Source organism: Manacus candei, unplaced genomic scaffold (genome assembly GCF_025592945.1).
Source record: "Manacus candei isolate 608988 ecotype Guabito, Panama unplaced genomic scaffold, ASM2559294v1 h1tg000094l, whole genome shotgun sequence".
Lineage (NCBI taxonomy): Eukaryota > Metazoa > Chordata > Aves > Passeriformes > Pipridae > Manacus > Manacus candei.
In genome coordinates this window covers 4,857,095-4,878,682 of record NW_026138142.1, presented here as the reverse complement: position 1 = coordinate 4,878,682, position 21,588 = coordinate 4,857,095, and the positions used below count along the sequence as shown (strand labels likewise).

The following is a 21,588-nucleotide window of genomic DNA, read 5'->3' as shown; positions in this document are numbered from 1 at the left end:
GTCCCCAGCCTCATTCCCACATCCCATCTCCATCCCTACACCCCAATCCCATTCCCATATGCATCCCTACACCCCAGTCCCATCCCCATCTTCATCCCAATCCCCACACCCACACACCATTCTCATCCTCATTCCCGCCCCCAGTCCCATTCCCAGACCCCATCTCTATCTCCAACCTCATCCCTACACCCCAATCCCATCCCCATCTGCATCTCCATCCCCATCCCCACACTCCATCCCCACTCCACACTTCATTCCCATCCCCATCCCCGCACCCCATCCCCACACCCTATCCCGTCCTCACACCCCATCCCACCCCATCCCATCCCCACACCCCATCCCATCCCCACACCCCATCCCATCCCATCCCATCCCATCCCATCCCCACACCCCATCCATCCCATCCCATCCCTACACCCCATCCATCCCATCCCCACACCCCATCCCATCCCATCCCCACACCCCATCCCACCCCACCCCATCCCCCCCCATCCCATCCCATCCCCACACCCCACCCCATCCCACCCCATCCCATCCCATCCCATCCCCACACCCCATCCCATCCCATCCCACCCCATCCATCCCATCCCCACACCCCATCCCATCCCATCCCCACACCCCATCCCACCCCCCTATCCCACCCCATCCCATCCCCACACCTCATCCCATCCCACCCCACCCCACCCCATCCCCACACCCCATCCCCACACCCCATCCCGCCCCTATCCCACCCCATCCCATCCCCACACCCCATCCCGCCCCTATCCCCCCCCATCCCGCCCCTATCCCACCCTCCCGCCCGTCCCGCCGGTCCCTCCCCGCCGTCCCGGCTGTCCCCGCGCTCTCTCCATGGCGGAAGCGGGCGGGGCCGGGGCTGTGGCGGAGCCGGAGGCCCGAGAGGCCGCGGGACGGGCGGGGACGGTGAGTGCGGAGGGTCCGGGCGAGCACCGACCCCCTTCTTCCTCCTCTTCCTCCTCCGGCCCCTCCGGGACCCGGGGACGGGGCGATCCGGGGGTGTGTGGGGAGCGAACCGAGAGGACCGGGGTGATATACGGGGGTGTTTGGGGGTCCTTCGGCAGGGAGGGGAGGTTTGGGGTGCTTGGGGGGCGATGAAGGGATTTGAGGGGTGTAGGTATGGGGTGGGGGTGAGCAGGGGGATGTGTGTGTTTGGATCCTGTTGTAGGGAAGGATGTTGGATTTGGGGCTCCTTGGAGGGAGGGAAGGGCCCTGGGGGTGAGCTGCGGTGATGGAAGGGGATGTTTGGGGGGTCCTCTGGTAGGGAGGGGAGGTTTGGGGTGCTTGGGGGGGTCTGGAAGGCGGTGAGGCGAGTTAGAGGCGAGTTAGGGGATGTAGGGACGGGGTGGGAGTGAGCAGGGGGATGTGTGTGTTGGCGTTGGGATCCCGTGGTGTGGATGGAGGGTTTGGGGGTTCCTTGGGGTGCACGAGGGGGTGTGGGAGGCCATGAGGGGACTTGGGGTGTTGGAAGGTGTGGGGATGGGGTAGGGGATGGGTAGGGGGATGTGGGGATAGGGTGGGGGTGAGTAGGGGTGTATGTGTTGGGATCGTGCTGTATGGATGGATGTTGGAATTGGAGGTTCCTTGGAGTGCTTGAGGGGGTGTGTGGGAAGGGAAGGGCCCTGGGGGTGAGCTGGGTGGACTGGGGTGAGCAGGGCTGATGTGAGGGGGTGTTTTGGGGGTCCTCTGGCAGGGAGGTGAGGTTTGGGGAGTTTGGGGGGCTGTGGGAGGCAATGAGGGGAGTTTGGGTCTTGGGGCTTGTTGTGGTGAGGAGGGGGATGTGTGTGTTGGGGTTGGGATCTTTTGGTGTGGATGTTGGAGTTGCGGGTTCCTTGGGGTGCCTGAGGGGTAGAGGAGGAGGATTTGGGACTCTGAGTGGGGTTTTGGTTGAGCTGGGGATGGCTTGAGGTGAGCTGGGATAACATGAGGGTTTGGGACCTGTGGGATGGGAGTAGGATTTGGAGGTGTCTGGGGTGCTCGAGGAGTGTATGGGGGGACTTGTCAGTCCTGATTGAGGGGGTGTACGTGTGTGTTTGCTTTCAGGGTGTCTGGTTTTATTGAAGAGTGTGGGAAAGGGGTTCTTTTGTGAATTTTTGGATGCTTAACGTGGGGGAGAAGAGGCGGGAGTACTGTGAGTGGAGCAGGATGGATGTGGGAAGGGTCCTTAGTTGTATGGACTGGTGAGGGTACAGGGATGAGCTGGTGGGCTTTGGGAGGCTTCAGCTGGGTGGGGTGGGTGTATTTCTGGGAACAGGTAAAGTATATAGTGTTCCTGACAGATTAAGGTGAGGCAAAGCTTCAGAGCCTCCCAGAGTTGTTATGGTGTGGTTTGGAGGCCTGTCCATTGGGGCAGTGGGATTGATGGAATGCTGGGGTTTGAGGCTTGTGTAACATGCTTCATTCCTGATAATTCACAGGAGTTTGTGTAGACAGGAGATTTGTGATGGTAAAGGTTTTCTACATGCTTCCCTTTGGGGATAAGGATAAAGCCTGTAGGATTTATAGGAGCCTGTAAGCTCTGGATATGCACAAATCCTGTTTTAAAATTTGAGATAACATTGTGCTTTCAGACTGCTTTAATTCACTGCTCAGTCTGGAGAGTGGCTCTTGTTGCTGTAGGTCTGTGATGTAGCTGGTCAGCACTGCTGGGGGTGTGGAGGGGGAGAAGTTGGGGTGGACCACATGGATACAGCTCCTGCAATCTTAGGAGATGAGAATTTAACAGTGGTTTGGATTTACTTGTTTATATACGTGAGAAGAGGGTAAAATCCACCTTGTGATCCCACAGAGATGTACTAACTCTCCCTCATGAACCACATGCCAGTTGTTTTCTTTTCTTTGGACTGAAACCAGCCCTTGAGCTGCAGCTCTGTTAAAGGTTTTGTGTTTGATTGAGTCAACCTGAATCTCTCTTGTGGTCCAGCATCCCACCTGTAGCTGTCCATGACTCCCTCTGGAGATTGCCTGCCTGAGGAAAGATGCTTTAGTTCAGTAGTTATGGTCATGTGTGAAGCTGTCACATGTCCAAAAAACTTCACAGGCTGCTTCAGGACCACGGTAACATCCACTAAAGCTTTCTGCTCTTCATTCAGGAGGAAGGTCAGGACTGGAAAAAATAGTTGGATGTTGCTGTGTTTGAAGCTTGGATGCAGAAAGAAGGGAAATGTGGCTCTGAACAGGGAGGGAAGTCAAATACTTGAGAGAAATCCTGGTAGCAAGACATGTCTTGTTAGTGTTGTGTCGTTCCTGGAAGGAAACTTTCTACTTTTGATGGTTAGATAGAATAATTTCTGAAAGAGCTGTATTTTAACATCATTCCCCTCATGAACCATGCACTGGTTTCCATTTGCTCTCAGAGCCTTTTGAGTAGATTGTTTCCTAAGTACAGGCAATCAAGCAGGAGTTTGTGGAGCATGTGGGGAGGTGTGAGCCTGGTGAGTTGGGTCTAATCTCCTTACCCCAGGAGTTGTGTAACAGTGTAGTAAAGTGCAAGGGGTCTGATTAAGGCTGCCTTGATAATCCCCAAGCAGACACTGGAGAGAGTTGTCTGCTGCTTAGGAAGTGAGGGAGGGAGGAACTGTGCTTCAGGTAACCTAGACACCTACTATGGAAATACACCAAAGAATTGTTTGTTCTAGTAGTGGTAAATGTGTGCTGTTTGAGTCCTGCACTAAACAGTTTTATTTCAAGTGTTGTTGGGTGTACAGATGGTTTAAATAGTGAAAAATCAACTTGCTTTGCTTCGGTCAGAAATTACAACTTGTTCTCCTGAAACAATTGGTCAAAACACATCTCAGTGTTCTGGCTGCTTTGTGCCAGTAAAATCTCAGTGGTCTGATGTTGGTGTGATGTTATTAACTGTGAGTACAGCAGGATTTGATATCTGCCCAGTCCAGAGACACGAGTACTTTGCCCACGTTCAGGACCCAAGGTCAAAGACCTGCCACGTACAGGTGGTTGCAGATCTTTGTGCTCCTGACCCTGAGCAAACAGAAGGAGCCTGGAGGAGGAAAGGGCAGTAGATGTGGAACAGGGACAGCATCCAGTCACTGGGTTACAGGCACACCTTGACCAGTTTGTGACAGTTTGTCACGGGTGACGTGGCAAAAGTGGCTTGCAAGTAGTTAAAACTCCCAGGGAGGGGACATTAGTGACTGTCACAAAGTCAGAGCACTCTGTGCAAGGAACAAGAGGCTTGGGACAAAGGAAAAGGAGAACTCAAAGCCTTGGTGGGTGCTTTGCCCCGGGAAGGAGTGTGGATTCATTTCTGCAGTGAGGTCTGGCAGTTCATTTGGAATTGGCCTGGTGGGGACCTGCAGCAGATCTTCCCCAGGAGATCAGAGGATCCCTCTGATGGGCAGCTGATACTCAGGGACAGCCTTGTGCCCTGCACCAGGGAGGTTTGTATGTCTTGGGAAGCTGTACCACTCCATATGTGCAGGTGGTGATGTTAGCCTTAGTGAACAATAAATATATATATATATTTAATTTTAAACTCTTACTGTTAGTGACACAGGGAGCTGAATAATTTCATAGGCCAGATAGGTTTCAGAAAATGTATTTGATTTTTCTAAGCTTGGTGCTTTTTAGTTTTCCTGACCATCTTTTGCCTGTTCTGGAGTTATTTTGGAGTTAAACTTCATCAGTGCTACCAGCTTTTCACCATTAAACTGTGCTGTTCTGAGCAACTGTGCTTAAAAGCTGACTGTGTTAAAGTTAATATTTCTGAGTTAACAGGTGTATTTTTTGTTTTTATTTCACTTGTATGTTAATTTTCTGCACTGTTTCTTTCATGGCTGCTACCACAGCACGTTAAAGAACAATGTGATGTTTCAAGCTGACCTATAACAATCTTGATTATTGTTGAAATTATTTTTTGCTGGGTGTTGACATGAGGTTTTTGTGAGTTTGATTTTACTCAACTGGAGAAGAACTGTGAGAGGGCACAGTGGAAAAAGAATAGCATCTGATTCTTCGATTTCCATTTTAAAAGTTCAAAATAACACTTTTCAAGAGATGTCTGGTCTTCTGTGATTTTAATTTGCTTTTCTAAGGGAACAAGTTATGTGCCATTGTGCTTTCTGATAATTGTAGTTGCTTTAACCTGCTGGCAAATTGCTGCCACCTTGGACAGAGGGATTGTTCCCACAAATCGTGTGGAAATGATTCTTCTGGAGCAGAAATGAGATCTTCTTAGTGCTGCTTGTGGTAGGAACTCAACCTTTATTAGAAATCAGAGCATTTTTAAGAGTTTCTTTTGCCTGAACTAGAAGAGTTTTTTGCTCCCTGGGCTTCTTAGACACGAAAAACATGTTTTGATGAGACACATTTCAAAGATACTTTGAGCATCCTAATGAATTGTGTGATACAGGGCTGGTTAAAACAGTCCTTCTCTATCTAAAGTTTGAGTTCACAGGGTGATTTTGTTTCTTTCTTTTTACTCCCTAATGCTTTATTTATGTAGTTTGCCTGAAGCCAAGTAAATGCCTTTATTTTTCCTTTTTTTTTTCCTTTTTCTTCTTTGACTTGTTTCTGATAATCCCTTAAAATCCACTGATTTAGAGCTGCTCTTTTATTGGGCTAAATTAAAAAAATTATGATTGGGACATGATAAATATTTTGCATATCATTTCATAGTGTCTTTGAATGTGTGTAGAAATGAATACATTAATTAATAAGAAAATAAATTGTTTTCCCTTAGGCAAAATACTTTCTAGGATATGTTTACCCTCTACAGGGGAGTTTTTATAGTAAATATGCATGTAAATATAGGTTATTAATTAGGGGTTTTTTTTAATGTTCATTATGGTTCTCTTTCAGATACCATGTGAGCTGCTGTGTTAGTCCTCTGGATCCTCATGGTATGTCTGAAGGACAGATCTCTGCATGTTCTGAATGTACCAGGTAAATCCCAATAATAACTTTCCATGGGAGTTTGTGACCAGGAAGACAAGAGAGGGCAGCTTTTATTCTATATTTAGCCCTAGGTGAGTCTAAAAAGAGCCTGACAGGCTGTAGCCTAAAATTTATTCTTGGATTTGTGTGTTACAGTAGAAAATGAGGGAACTGCAACATTCCTGCAGCTGTTTGCAATTCCAGAGATGCAGCAGGTCCATAAATAAGAACTTTGCTCAGCGTTTCTGCTGCTTAAATAAAGCAAAGCAGGGAAAAGAGGGATGTTTTCCAGGTAGATAATTCCCCTGTCAAATCCCCTGCCTCACCTTTTAGTCTGAGAGAGGCAAAAAAGGGACACAGTTTGGTTGCCTTTCCAGGGCAGAGGTGGTGCAAGAGGTGCTGTTCAGTCTCAGTGCTGAATAAACTCTTTCCCTGATGTGTTCCTGGCTGGAATTTTGGCTTGGAAACTCTCTCACCTCCCTGAACCCAACGTGCTGTTCCATTTTCAGGTTGTCCTCATGAATACTCCGGTGGAGAATGTCCCTGATCTTCTTTGCCTGCGTGGTGAGGGTGAGGGATGGGCTTCCCCTCTCGGCCTCCACGGATTTTCATTTCAACCAGGACTTTCTGGAATGCAGGAAGAGATTAAAGGCCTTATCCTCAGCCCTGGCACGGTACCCAAGTCGAGGCACAGCAAAGGGACGTAACCTGAGCATCCAGTAAGTCCCTGGTTGGTTTATTTTTTGGGGGGCTTTTCTTTTTGAAATAATCATCCTTGGGAATTAGCAGAATTTTGGGTATGGTCTGTAGGGCCTGAGTCCAGTCTGAAATCCCACTGTGCCTTTCTGGGTTGTCAGCACCAGGTATTTTGAAACCTTATTTCTCAGCACACAGCTGCTACTCAATTTAGTGAGCATATGCTCACTAAATATATATATATATATAATGAAAATATGTATTATATTCATTATATATATATTCATTATATATATATTACATATATATTTTTATATTTTATATATATTTATATATTTTCATACATATACTTATATATTATGTAAATGTTATATATCCATACTAATGTATTTATATGATTTTATATATATTATATATATTTCTATATATATTTATATATATTTTATATATATAATATATATTTCTATATATATTTATATGTATTTTATATATATTATATATATTTCTATATATTTATATATATTTTATATATATATTATATATATTTCTATATATTTTATATATATATAATATATATTTCTATATATATTTCTATATATTTTATATATACTTTATATATTTTATATATATTTTATATATATTATATATTTCTATATATATTTATATATATTTTATATATACTTTATATATTTTTATATATTTTATATATATTTTATATATTTTACAAATATTACTTAAAACCTATATATTTTAAATATAATTTATATTTATACAGAAAATTATATGTTAAATATTATATTTATATAAATGGTTTATAAATATATATAAAAATAGATTATTTATTTTATTATATTTATACACCTACATATTTACACATATGCATTCACATCTTTCCACAGACATATTTACATCATATTTACACACATTTATACTTTTATATGTGCTTTGCTTGTTTTCATTTGTTGTAGCAGAGCTTTCTGCTCTATGGGCAATGCTTGTTACTGTTACCACTGTATCATGGATTTCTACTTCTTTAAGATGGCATCCTATTGCCTTGGAATGACTAAGTTTAGGAGAAGAAAGTTATTAAAGAAATTAAGAAGAAAAGAGATTAAGAAATTTATTTTAAGCTCATTTAGGAAATGAATTTTAGCTTGTGATTGCATTTCTGCCAATCCAAACCCTAAAGCCCAAGTATGTGATAGAACAAATAAAAATGGGGTAAAACAGAAACCACGAGAATGAAATGAAGTTGGGATGAAATGTATGGATAATAGGAGAGAGAAAATCGTGGAAAGTTCAACGTAAATGTGGGAATCTTGGACATAAATGTGGGAATCTTGGACATAAATGTGGGAATCTTGGACATAAATGTGGGAATCTTGACATAAATGTGGGAAACTTTGACATAAATATGGGAATCTTTGACATAAATATGGGAATCTTTGACATAAATATGGGAATCTTTGACATAAATATGGGTATGTTTGACATAAATATGGGAAACTTTGATATAAATATGGGAAAGTTCAGTATAAATATGGGAAAGTTCAGTATAAATATGGGAAAGTTTGACATAAATATGGGAAAGTTTGACATAAATATGGGAAAGTTTGACATAAATATGGGAAAGTTTGACATAAATATAGGAATCTTGGACATAAATATGGGAATCTCAGACATAAATATGGGAAAGTTCAGTATAAATATGGGAATCTTCAACATAAATATGGGAAACTTTGACATAAATTTGGGAAACTTCAACACAAATGTCAGAAACTTCAACACAAATGTCAGAAACTTCAACACAAATATGGGAATCTTTGACACAAATATGGGAAACTTCAACATAAATATGGGAAACTTTGACATAAATATGTGAAACTTCAGTATAAATATGGGAAAGTTCAACATAAATATGGGAAACTCCAGCGTAAATATGGGAATCTTTGACATAAATATGGGAAACTCTGACATAAATATGGGAAACTTCTACACAAATATGGGAATCTTTGACATAAATATGGGAAACTCTGACATAAATATGGGAAACTTCAACACAAATGTGGGAATCTTTGAGGTAAAAGTGGGAATCTTTGAGGTAAAAGTGGGAATCTTTGAGGTAAATGTGGGAATCTTTGACATAAATATGGGAAACTCCGACATAAATATGGGAATCTTTGAGGTAAATGTGGGAATCTTGACATAAATATGGGAAATTTCAGCACAAATATGGGAATCTTTCATGGGGAGTGAGGAATGCATGTGCTTACTGGGAACAAGCTTCCTTGGTTTTACTTTTTTTTTTTTTTAAATTTGGAGACCCACTGAATTTTCTTTCAGAGTTGGTTTTCTGACCACCTTGTTCCTTATTAATGTGATTTAAAGCCAGCCTGGGAGAAAATGTCCTCTATTTGGACTGATGTACCAATTTAATAAACTCTGTGTGGTGATATTCAGTGTGCTCAGGTGTCCTGGGCCAGTTAAGAATAAATAATTGTCTGAGAACAGATAAATAAATCTCCAGGGGCTGCAGGGCTGTGACAACAACAGAAAAAATACTACATTTTTTTGCAGTCTGCTCCTTCAGCTCCCTCTGTATGTTTTGTGTGGACAGAAAGCACAGTTTAATCCTCGTCTTCAGCAGCACTTTTACCTTTTTATGTTGATATTACTCTTTTATTTCTTTGCTTCTGTCCCAGCTTCCTCTCCTCTGGGGATGTTGCCTGCATGGCAATCTGTTCCAGCAGCTACTCCACCATCATGGCCTTCTGCTTCCTGGAGGAGCTTCGCTGGGAATTCTCTGCTTCCTACGACACAACCAGCATCAACTTGGCTTCCAGGCCCTATGCTTTCATTGAATTTGGTTGGTAACTTCGGCCTCTGACTGTCAAAATTCTCTGTCTTGCTACTTTTATCAGGTTAAATAACATTTCCAGGCCAAAGCCTGGTTGTGAAAGGGAACCTGGGTGTGCCTTTGCCTGTGTGTGTGTAGTTTAAAGCCTTGTTTCTCAGCACCACAACCCCAAAGCTCCTGCTCAGTTTAGTGAACATAGATATTTATAGACTTCTAGATAAATACATATTTATATGTATTTATATATAAATTTATATATAAATTTACATATATAATTTATATAAATAAATTTTATATATAAATATATATAAATTATATATATAATTTATATATAAATTTATTCATAGATAAATACATATTTATATGATACACTTATATATAATATTTTATATATTATATTTATATAAATGGTCTATACAAATATATATAATCATTTTATTACAAAAATTACAAATATATATAATTATTATTATTACAAATATATATAATAATTGTTACAAATATATAATAATTGTTACAAATATATAATAATTATTACAAATATAATTATTATTACAAATATAAATAATAATTATTACAAATATATAATTATTATTACATATATAATAATTATTAAAAATATATAATAATTATTACAAATATATGATAATTATTATTACAAATATATAATTATTATTACAAATATAAAATATTATTAAAAATATATTATATAAAAATATTATTATTACAAAATAATCAATTATTTATTTTATGGTATATCAACACAATCACTTTGTGTTTGTGCACATCCATATTTACATGATGTTTCCACGTATTTATATTTTTAGATGTGTTTTGCTCGTTTTCATTTGTTGTAGCCAAGCTTTCTGCTCAGTGGGCAGTGCTTGTTGCTATCAGCAGTTGGATTATCATGGAATTCTGCTTCTTTAAAAGGGCATCCTGGTGCCTTGGAATTACTGAGTTTAGGAGGAGAAATTTATTCAAGAAATTAAGAAGGAAGAAATGAAGACATTTATTTAAACTCATTTAAGAAATGGGTTTTGTCTTGTGATTGCAAGGAAGGGGGAAGACCTTGATGCCTTAAGGTACTGGATTATTGGGTGTGTAGTGACAGAGAGTTCATCTGTTATGGACAAAATCCTGTGGTGATTAAAGAACAAGCAGAGAAGAACAAGAAATTGATATCTCAGACACTTTAACATAATTAAAAAATCTGATGAGTGGAGACAGATGAGAACAGGAAAAAAGGGAGACAGAGCAGCTTATTGGGAGACAGAATAGATTATTGTGGGCAGCTTTATTTCTGGCCTGACTTACAGTCTCATAAAGCTTCAGAGTCATGCCCAGTGTTTCTTTTTTAACCTGATATAAATTGTTTTCTTGCCAAGTAGAAGCTGCTCTGCTGAACCTCACACCCAATTCCCCTTGCAGTGAGAAACTGCCGTGGGAGAGGGTGAAATCCTGCAGTGGGTTTGCACCCTTCTGTCCACATTTCAGTCATTTTTTTTTTAAGCTCATGCTTAAAAGATTGAGAAATCCACAGGGAAAGCTTATTAAACAGCCTTCTGGGATTTTGGGTGCATTCCCTGCAGGGCACGTTACAGCCATGGTGTGATTTTAGATTGAGAGCCACATTATTCCTTTTTCTTTTGTAACTTGAGTAGGAATTGGGGAATTTCTACCTTCTTTTAATTGCATGAGGGTCTTTTTTTAAAAGAAAAAACACATTTTTTTTTCATTTTTACTGTTATACTTTGTTATTGAATTTACCTAATATCGTGATAACTGATTTATTTATTTAATCATCTTCTTCCCTGTGTTTGGATCTAAGAAGCACTTGATGCCTGAGATCTTAGCCTTTTGTCTGGTAGTTATAGATATTATTATTATAATTATCATTATCATTATTATTTTAATTATTAATATTACCTATAATTATATAGAGAGAGAATAATGTAGATACTCTTGCCTTCTCGACAGGCTGACATGGTAAAATGCAGGATTTTTCCCTGCTTGTGGCACTGTGTGTTCCAGCACAACAGAACTAGAGCTTAAGCTATGTTTTAGAATAGAAAGAATATGTAATTAATTAATAAATACATAGATATAAATTAATAAATGCATAGATATAAATGGTATATAAATGCTAGATTTTTATATAGAATATTTAAAGAATATAGAATATGTAAATAAATATATAATTATAATATTATAAATATATAAAAATAAATATATAATTACAATAATATTATAATTATAATATTATTATATTATATTATAATATAATAATATAATATAATATTATAATATATAATTATAAATAATGCATAATTATAAATAATATAAATAAAATTATATAAACAAATACATAAATATAAACACTGTATAATAATACATGTAAATAATATATAAATAATATAGAATATATACAAGCTATAACAGTAGCTTAAGCACAACATGCTACAGGTATTACAGATATATCATATCCAGTAGTAGCTGTGGGCAACCTGTGCAATATTTGATATGGATTTTACTTACAGGATAAATGTTTCTACATTTTATTCCCCTAAGCATTTCAAATAGGTTGAATTTGCCCATATCCTTCCACAATTAAATAGGAAATAGCCCTACCTGCAGTGAGCACTTGGAGGAATTCCCTGCTTGGGCTCAGCACAGTTCCTGGCAAACCAGCAGCCACAACTGTGGAAAGGGATTTGCTTGTGACTGGTGTTAAATTGAAAGAGTGAGAGATGAAGGAGAGTGATCTGTGCATGGATCTGTGGCTTGGACATTGGTGGAATCACTGTGGAATTGCCTCTGCTGGTCAGAGCTGCTTCATGACTCAGATATAATTGAATTAATTTAATTCACCTCTGTGCTGGGCAAATCCTTGTCATGGTTAAAGCCCAGGAATTGCTTCTCGTGGTAGTTCATGGGTGGTTTAAGATACGAGTTGACATCCACCCTGGGATGTGAGGACTTGTTTGCAGTCCACTGGCAGGATGTGGAGATTAAAATGTCCAGAAGGCTGAAAGAGGACAGGTTTAGACTGGATATTAGGAAGGAATCCTTGGCTGTGAGAGTGGGGAGGCCCTGGCCCAGGTTGCCCAGAGAAGCTGTGGCTACCCCATCCCTGGAAGTGTCCAAGGCCAGGTTGGAGCAACCTGGGCTAGTGGAAGGACTGGAACAAGATGGTCTTTAATGTCCTTTCATTTTAGGATTCTGATGTACAGTACCTAGAAGAAGTATTTTTTTTCCCTAACCAGCAGTGGAATTTTATACCTGAAACTAATAAGAAATGAAGAAATTAAAAACAATTAAAAAAGACTACCACGATATCATTTGGAATTTCCCTAATTAAGGTTTAATAATGTAAAGGGTTAATGATTAAGCAGTTAACTTTTGCAGAGCTGACTGAAGCAGGTTCCTCTGTTGTTCCAGACAACATCATTCAGAAGGTGAAATTCCATTTCAACAGCACCCGTGGCTCTCGAGCCAAGGCCAACTGGGAGAAGGTGGAGGAGGAGCTGAAATTCCAGCCCCCAGTTCAGCTGAAACTGGAGGACACGGAGCTGCTGAATGGGATGACCAATGGTGGGCACTCAGGAGTTCATTTGGAGGTTGGTAAGTCACTGCTACACAAGGTGACAGCAGATATCCCCACCCTCACTCTGCAAATGGCACACAACAGGTTCCTTTTGTGTTGAGAAATACATATTTTTGTCTTGTGTATGAAGCAAAAAAGACTTTTCTGTCATAGGAAACAACATTTGGAATTTACATTACGGCAGGTAAAGGTGATTAGTGCCTTTAAGGACCTGTGGTGGTGTCTTTTTCCAGCCTTAGATCAGCTTCTCTGTCTGGAAAATTGTTTCTAACTGGACTTGGTATTTGCCATGTTAAATTCTCCTGCTTTTAAAGTCCGTGTTTGTTCAAATTTCTATGGCAAGAGGAGCTCAAATGAATTCATTGCTTGTGCAAACTCATAATAAAAGATACATAATTGTAGTCTGAATGAGTTTCTTCAGTCTCGAGGCAAGAAAAGCTGAGGAGAATATGAGCTGAGGGTAAAACTCTTGTTCTCAGACTGCCTTGAGTTGTTCTCCCCTCTTTGCTTTCCCCTTTGGCCTTGTTCTTTAAAATTTAGTGCATTTACCTAAAATTCTGAAAGAGGATTTGTGTATCTGTATGAACAACACGTGGAGCCTTGACAAGAGACTTTTCTGTAACAAAAGCTGACATTTTACCTGCTGTTGTTTAGGTTGGAAAAAACCCTTAAGATCATTGAGTCCAACAGGAAACCAAACACTGCCAAGCCCACCACTAAACCCTTCCCTCTTTTAATCCTATTAACATGGTGGTTTAGATGCAGCTGGAGTGCCATGAGCTTGTATTTCCTCCTTTTTTTTTTTTTTGTCATTCTTGGCTTATGAAACACTAATAAAATTAAGTTCCACTTGCTCAATCTTATTGTTTGTGATGGATGAGCTGGAATCTAATTTGACATAGGTATTTTAAATTAAAATATAGCAGGGCAGTGGCCAGGAAGAATTAAAAATAGAATTGAAAAGCCTGTATTTGTCAGTCAGGTTTGTGAGTGCTCCTCAGAGCTGTCCTTGAAGGTTAAATCTTTTCATGATGTGACAGGGTGTAGAAATTCTTTGTACTGTTTTTTTTTTTCCTTTTGAACAGCTTCAGTGCCAGTAAATATTTGCAATCCAGTCTGTGCCCACAGATCAGAAATACATTTCCAGTTCCCCCATATTCCTAATTGCTTTCCATCTGGCTTTTTATTTCTGGCTCTCCTCTCTGCTCTAACCCAAATACTCTCACAGATTGTTCTGCTTTTATTTTAAGGATCGTGTTTGTGTTCATCTGTTTCCCTCCTCTGGAGTCAGCTTTCCTGGCTTATGTCTCTCCCCTCTCATCATTCCCTACCAGCTGAATCCCTGCTTTGCTGCTCTATGTTTAGCTGTGTGCATGGTGTTTGTTCCCAAATTGATGTTATTTATGTGATGGCCCTGCTGTTCTTGAAGGGCTGTGGTTGCAGGTGAGCAGGATTTCACTGTGTCTGCATTCCCTAGTGCAGATAGATCAGTCCATGGATTCCCTAGTGCACATGGATCAATCCATGGATTCCCTAGTGCAGATACATCAATCCATGGATTCCCTAGTGCAGATAGATCAATCCATGGATTCCCTAGTGCACATGGATCAATCCATGGATTCCCTAGTGCCCATGGATCAATCCATGGATTCCCTAGTGCCCATGGATCAATCCATGGATTCCCTAGTGCCCATGGATCAATCCATGGATTCCCTAGTGCAGATGGGTCAATCCATGGATTCCCTAGTGCAGATAGATCAATCCATGGATTCCCTAGTGCACATGGATCAATCCATGCATTCTCTAGTGCAGATAGATCAGTCTATGGATTCTCTAGTGCACATGGGTCAATCCATGGATTCCCTAGTGCAGATAGATCAATCCATGCATTCCCTAGTGTAGATAGATCAATCCATGGATTCCCTAGTGCACATGGATCAATGCATGGATTCCCTAGTGCACATGGATCAGTCCATGGATGATCAGAACATCCCTCTCCTCACATGGCTGTAACTGGCTCCTGGATTCTTTGAAGCCATGTGAGCTCATCCCTGACCCTTCAGTTTAGTGTGAAAAGGGATGGAAAAGTCAGGGCAGTTTTGTCCTTGTTAGTATTTATGGGAACAAGAGCTTTTTCTTCGCTTTTATTTCCATTCTTCTGTTGGTTCCTTCCTGTGTTCACTAAACCCAGCCCAGCTCTTGCTAGAAAAGCCCTTACACTGATCCACACCTACCCAAGCCCAGCTGCTGCTGCAGGGCCTCATCTTGTGCCATGGGGTGGGCACAGCTGATGGTGCCCTGGAGGACACAGGTACAGCAGAAATGTGAAGTCTGAGTAGCTTGCTGTGAAGAGGGAAGAGTTTTCTCATCAGAACTGGCTCTGGGAAGCAGAACAACTTGTGCAATTTGGCCAGTAAATGTGCTGGGAAATTATGCAGCTCCTCTTGATGAATGTTCCTAATGTTTTGTAGGCACACAGGGAGTCCTTCCGAGTCCTTTTTAAGGTGTTTTTTGAAGCTGTCTCACATCTCTTGTCTTTTGTGTGCTTGTATTTCATTCTAAACTGTTTGAGTCTAATTTCATTTCTCACTCCTGATGCTCCTTATCCAGAGCTTTGAGTGAGTGACTCACTGCCAGCCCCTTGTGCTGTGTGCCTTGAGGAGGCAGCACAGTGTTGGTGTTCAATGGGCAGAGGCCTCTGCTCACAAAATCTTTTATGGGCAGAGCTTTCAATGTCTTCCTTGTGTGAGGGTGTTTTCACAGAGCTGTTCTGTGCATGTTCAAACCTGCAGGTGCATTTTGCCTGGGTGCTCTGTAACCCAAACATTTCTGTGTGGATCTGGTGCTCTGGAATGCACAACTTCTGCACTTGAAGAGTCAAATCAGTTTGAAACCCAGTTAAAATTTATCTGTTCTTGTGCAAAACTGTGCTGTCTTGGACTAAGTGCTTGTACTCTCCTGTTCCCTTATTTAATTTAATAAGCCATTCTAATATGAAATTCTCTTTAAATTATGATTGAATGCACACAGGGAAGTGTGATAATTTTTCCCTGAACAGGACCAGTCTCCCTTTTCTGTGCAGTTTCAGTTTGTGAATTAAACCTCAGAATTTAATGGCAGAAATAAAGCTCCCCCATTTCAACAGCAGTTCTCACAGAATCCAAACTCTGAACCCTGGATATTTTAATCTCCCCTGCATCTGTGACAGTAATTCTTTTTATCCTCCTGGACTAAGGAAACTGTAACTTTTACATAATATTCCGTGCTGCAGAAGGAATATATGGAGACCTGCATTGTTCTTCCCTGGGGTCTGGGAACTCCTGACGTGTAGTTTGCAGGATCCTGTTCAATGAATGACATCTGTGCTTGACAATTTTAATTTGTTTGAGAGACATTTTGTGCCTCTGAAGTAAATCTTAGAACCTGAGGAAAAGAAAGAGTCTTTATTTGGAAATTTCTGTGTGAGAGAGAGAGCTGTAACATGATTTAATTGATCAAAAATAGCAGGAAACTGAATTCTGGGATCAGTGAGTGAACAAAGATGCTGCCACAGCTTCTGCTCAGGCCACTATTTGGGCCTTAAATGTCACTGTCTGCAAAAAAAACCCCCAAATTGCTTTTGATGACAGAGTTACACCACTCTGACTATAATATACAGTAATGCTCCATAAAGTGACACATATCAAATGGAATTAGTGCAGTTGCTTTGGAGCTGAAATTGTGGATGTGTGAGTGTGTGCCAGACAAATTAATTACAGGGACCCTTAGGAAAGATGCTTGACATCCTTCCATTAATTTGGCACCAAATGTTTTTTACATCCCTCTCTCAAAATCTCTTGAAGGAGAAGGCACTAAAATGAAGCCAGAGTTTATTTCTAAGAGCCAGGGTCTGGATACACCTGGACAGGAGGCAGAACATCCTGAGAACTGGGGAGGTTTCCTGAGGGCTGGTTCATTCCCTCCCGTGTCTTGTGGTGCAGGAGAGGATTTGAATTTGATATCTGAGCTGCAAACTCCCATTTTTTTTATTAAGCTGGCTGTGTCCTACTTGTGGTGACCCAAAGGCAGGGATGAAATGTGGGGGAGGATCCAGGTGTGGAATCTCTTGTTGGGCAAGCGAGGGAAAACCGTAGGTGGGCTTTGGGACAGCCCTGGATTAGAGGCAGCAGCTCCCCAAGTTAAACACACACTTATAATAATTGCTTTGACCTTAATTAGGTGTTTCATCAATGAGATTATCCTGAAGAAATGGTGTTAGGGAGTGGGGGTGTTAAGCAGTAGTGGAGAAGGTGAGAAAGGAAGGAGGCAGATAATTCCCTACCTGTGAAATGTGGGCAGCCTGAGCCCTCAGAAAGAAATACATAATTACTGGTTAAGGAAGAGATGAATTGCTGTCTTGCTGTTATGGGTGTCAGGAATCCAAGCCCTTTCCCAGACCTTTGGCTGCTGAAAGGCTTTTCTACTGACCTGTGAGGAGTGCTAAACATGCTAATCTGCTGTAATAAACACTTGAAAAATATCTCTGTGCACCATAATGCAAGACACTGATGCCAAATGGGTCAAGAAAAATTCTGTTCTTGATCTGTTTGAAAAATACTCCAGAGCTCTTGCTGATTTCTAGGTGTGTGAAGAACAGAACAGTGTAATGCAACAGCAAAAAATGGTTGTTCTGTTCTTATTTAGTCTCCTCTGGAGCAAACATGAAAGGTTTTGAAAATGTTTGGAACCCACAAAAGCAGATTTGGGTTGTTTTCTGTTAAAAGATTCAGAGTAATAGTGCAAAGTTTCACTGATGTCTGGTTTTCTTTTTGTTTTTTCAGTCCCCACTTACAGAATGCAGCCTGTGACCCCCCTGGGGATCCTGTCCCTTGTCCTGAACATCATGTGTGGAGCTCTGAACCTCATCCGAGGAGTTCACCTGGCAGAATATTCATTTCAGGTACCTCTGATGGCACTGAATCCTGGGAATCAGCCAAAGGGAGACAATTCCTTGGGTAACCATGCTGAGGGTGGCTGTTCTGCTCCTTAGCAGAGCACACACCTTTCCACAAGAAGTGTTTTGTTTCTCCAGGGAATGTACAACTTGTTACTCACCCGCTGGACCTGCTGTATTTTGTTACATATCACAGCATTTTGCCTTTTATTCTGGTTAAAATTTGTAGAAATATTTTACTCTTGCCAACCTGACTGGATATTTTTTTTTCCCCTCTCTGTTCTTATATTTTAATTTTAGATCCTTCTCTGTAATTTTTTTTCTTTTTTTAAACGAACATGAGCAAACAACATTTTAAAAGCAAAAGTGTCCTGGTTGTGTGCTGACACAGTTTTATTTAGCAGGAACTGTCACATAAGCCTCAGTTCTTGGTGTCTTGTTCAATGATATTGATCTTGGTGTTTAACACTGTTACAGTCAATCAGCATAAACTAAGATGGGAGGTACTTGACTATTTTTATAGTGTTCTCAAATATCAAGCAGCACTTGCTAAAAACTGTGCCTGACGTAGTTGTTTGTCACTTCTTTTAATCCCAACAGGAGGACCATGAAGGAATTGGGAATGTGATAGCTTTTTTTGTACCTTTTCTAGCCTGTGTTTTTCAGGTATGTTCACTGTAAATAAGATTCTTTCTGATGATTTTGATATTCTGATGCACAAGACAGAGTGATTTTCGGCTAAGCAGAGGTTTTTAATATCCTACCTGAATGATTCCAGTGGAATCACTGGAAATACAGTTAAATATGGCACAAATTTATGGCACAAAATTATAGCTGAAAGTGGCATAAGTACAGTTAAAGGCACAATTTGACCCTTGACAAATTGCAGATGAGTGGGATAAATAAATGCTCTCTCAAAGATGATTCTTTCCCAAAGGGATGAATGTCTTTCTGTCAGTGCTAAACTTAGTGATGGGCTTTTGTAGCCCACCTTGAAGGACTAAGCAAATCTTAGCAACATTATTGAAAATGTTTTAATTTACATTGAAAATTACAGTTCATTCTGGTGGCAGATGCAGTGCTTGACTTCCTCAGACTTTTCTTTTCCCTAAGGGGTTATTTTTGCTGACTTTCTTATGCAGAATTGTTTGAGGAAAATACAGCATGCTCCAAATGGGTTTTTCTTGAAAAATTCCTTAAATTCTGAAAACAGTGCTGCACAACCTTTAACTTAAGGGCAATATATTGTTGGAAAATCTTCAATTTTCAGCCTGTCATCACAGGAAGCTGCAGCAGTTGGGTTACTGGGAATAACATAATGCCTGCAGTGTGTTCATTCCCTTGTGCTGTTGCATTTGAATGATGGTTTCTATTTATTTATGGTGTTTAAAACCTGCAGAGGGGTTATTTATTGTATTATGATACAATTCAGTGTCTTTCAGCCTTCTCACACCTCTGCTCAGGGCAGAGCTTTGAGGTGAATATATTAGTTTAGATCTAAATTCTTGATGTAAGTGGCTTTTCACAAAGAAAGGCTCTGTCCTGCTTTTTTTCCCAGTCAGTACCTGGAGCCAGGGAAGCTCAATAAAGGAATGTTGCCTCTCATCCTTTTGATTTACAGCAGGCATCTTCCCAAAAATGCCTGTGCATAAATTGCAGTGATCTCTGCCTGTGGCACCAGCACAGTTGGAAACTGTGACCTGAAGTGAGAAAGGCTGAGCTGCTCCTGCCTGAGTTAAAAAAGGGACTCTTCTGTCAGCACTTGGAGCTTTTAGTTTGCTCCTAAAAGGGTTGTTGCTCTTCACACGTTCTCAGCAAGTGGGTTCCACCTGTCCCAAGCAGCAAGTCCTGCTGTATCCCAGGGTTTATGTAGTTCAGCTCTGACACTGGCTCTCTGCTCCTTTTGCAGTGTTACTTGTACCTCTTCTACACCTCTGGGAGGAAGGTGAAGACATTTGTGCTCCTTTTCTGTGTCTGTTTTTGCAACATCCACCTCTATGGATTAAGGAACCTCTGGCAAATCGCCTTCCACATGGGAGTGGCATCCCTTTCCTCCTACCAGATCCTGACAAGGCAACTCCTGGAGAAACAGCCTGACTGTGGTGTATGAAAAAGCACTTGGGGTTTGCTACTCTGTTTTTACAACTGGTTGGTTTTTCTTTTTGTATTCACCTGGCCAAAAGTAGCTCGGGGTATTTTTAGAGACTTGTCACAATGGCTGTTGCAAGGAGGGTAGTTCCAGGCAACTTGAAATAAGTAGGATGCTGGAATCATGTCCAACACCCAGTGAGTGAGGAGTGTAGCTGGGTTTGATGTGGTGGTGGTGCACGGGACATCTTGCCAGGTGGCATCAACAGATGGAGGTTCTTAACCATCCACAGGCTTTTACACCTTGACTTGCACCATCCACACAGCATTTTGCCATTTGTCTTTCTGCCTTTGTGACAGTTTGGCAGGTCAGAGTCTTGCCCTGCTTCTGAAAATGCCAAAACTGTGTGGCAAAATGAAGATCAAAGTGACAGGGAACGTTTTTGTCTCTGGAATTTGTGCAGGGTTGAGATTCTTGGTAAATGTTAGTAAAGGAGTTGTTTGCTGCAATTAGTGAGTTCACAATCAGTGGGAAAAATGGTCAGGGGGAGTTTCAGGGTGATTTGTCTGGGTTTTGAAGGGCAGGAAAAGGCTGTGGCTCTTTTAAAAACCATAAAGGCTATAAATATCTCCTGGCTAAGCTGCACATTGTAGTTAAGTGTGTGCTCAGTGGTTAATTGCAACAGTGCTTGGGCAACATAAAATAAACCAAGTGAGTGATCTCTCAGCTCAAGTGGCCTTTGTTTCCTTGGTTAAGGTCACTTTTAGTACAAGGGCAATTCCATATTTGCTTGGTCTGTATGGATAATAAATCTTCCAAGCCTGCTTGTACCAGGCCATTGACTCCTTCACCTTTTTAAAAGAAATTATGTGTGGCTGGTGAGTAAAAACCCATTTCCAGGAGTGGGAAGCAAGAGCAGGTTCTCTTCATTCTGTAGAACACCTTCAGTCAATGGTGTAGAGTTCTTACACTCAGATGAATTCCTGAGTGTGCACTTTGGAATATATAGGACTGCAGAGCTGGAACTCTTCACCTCTGCTGCACTGGCTGTGCTGGGATGTCACATATCCAGGTGCAGGGGGGCATTTTAGAACATAGATGAATAATTTAGGGCTGTCTGGGGATTCAAATCGAGGTGTAGAGAACTGTAGGTGTGTTATTGTGGGATTATGGTCCTAAAATTTCCTTTTATTTTTGTTCTTGAGAATTTTTATTTGTTTTTTTTTTTCTTTCTTTCTTTCTGGTCGCCCTGTTTCGTTCACCAAAGATTTCTTTTCCTCTCACATAATCTCTACCTCTGGTTGCAAAGAGATTAATTAACATGCAGCCGAGTTGTGGGTTTTTTTTTTTGCAGAAACACTTAAAAAAATTACTTTCTTGTGTCTCAGTGACTTTTCCTGAAATCTCAGGATGCAAACACGAGTATCAGTGGAGGATCAGACCAGAAATTTGTGGTGCTGTACTTTGGAAGCACTCCTGGATGCAGCTGATTGCAA

General features: G+C 40.9%; 1 protein-coding gene across 5 annotated transcripts; it reads left to right on the top strand.

Moving 5' to 3' along the window:
• Positions 1-847: 847 nt before the first annotated feature.
• Positions 848-21,212, top strand: SEC22C (SEC22 homolog C, vesicle trafficking protein). 5 transcript variants are annotated; one of them, XM_051768408.1, is made up of 8 exons: positions 848-921; positions 5,836-5,919; positions 6,420-6,629; positions 9,309-9,472; positions 12,905-13,087; positions 17,891-18,009; positions 18,604-18,669; positions 19,913-21,212. In XM_051768408.1, exons 3-8 carry the CDS (start codon positions 6,448-6,450, stop codon positions 20,111-20,113), a joined length of 915 nt encoding a protein of 304 aa, XP_051624368.1. In that variant the 5' UTR covers positions 848-921; positions 5,836-5,919; positions 6,420-6,447; the 3' UTR covers positions 20,114-21,212. The 5 variants fall into 5 exon arrangements, with proteins under 5 accessions (XP_051624368.1, XP_051624371.1, XP_051624370.1 ...); XM_051768411.1 differs by having other exon boundaries at positions 907-921; positions 5,836-5,876; XM_051768410.1 differs by lacking the exon at positions 848-921 and adding an exon at positions 3,901-4,415 and having other exon boundaries at positions 5,836-5,876.
• Positions 21,213-21,588: the final 376 nt, after the last annotated feature.

Excerpts from the sequence above, each read along its gene's own strand:
- SEC22C (XM_051768408.1), top strand. The coding sequence starts at position 6,448 with ATGTCCCTGATCTTCTTTGCCTGCGTGGTGAGGGTGAGGGATGGGCTT. Across the intron at positions 6,630-9,308 it reads GGACGTAACCTGAGCATCCA|CTTCCTCTCCTCTGGGGATG; the intron begins GTAAGTCCCTGG and ends CTTCTGTCCCAG. Across the intron at positions 18,010-18,603 it reads TGGCAGAATATTCATTTCAG|GAGGACCATGAAGGAATTGG; the intron begins GTACCTCTGATG and ends TAATCCCAACAG.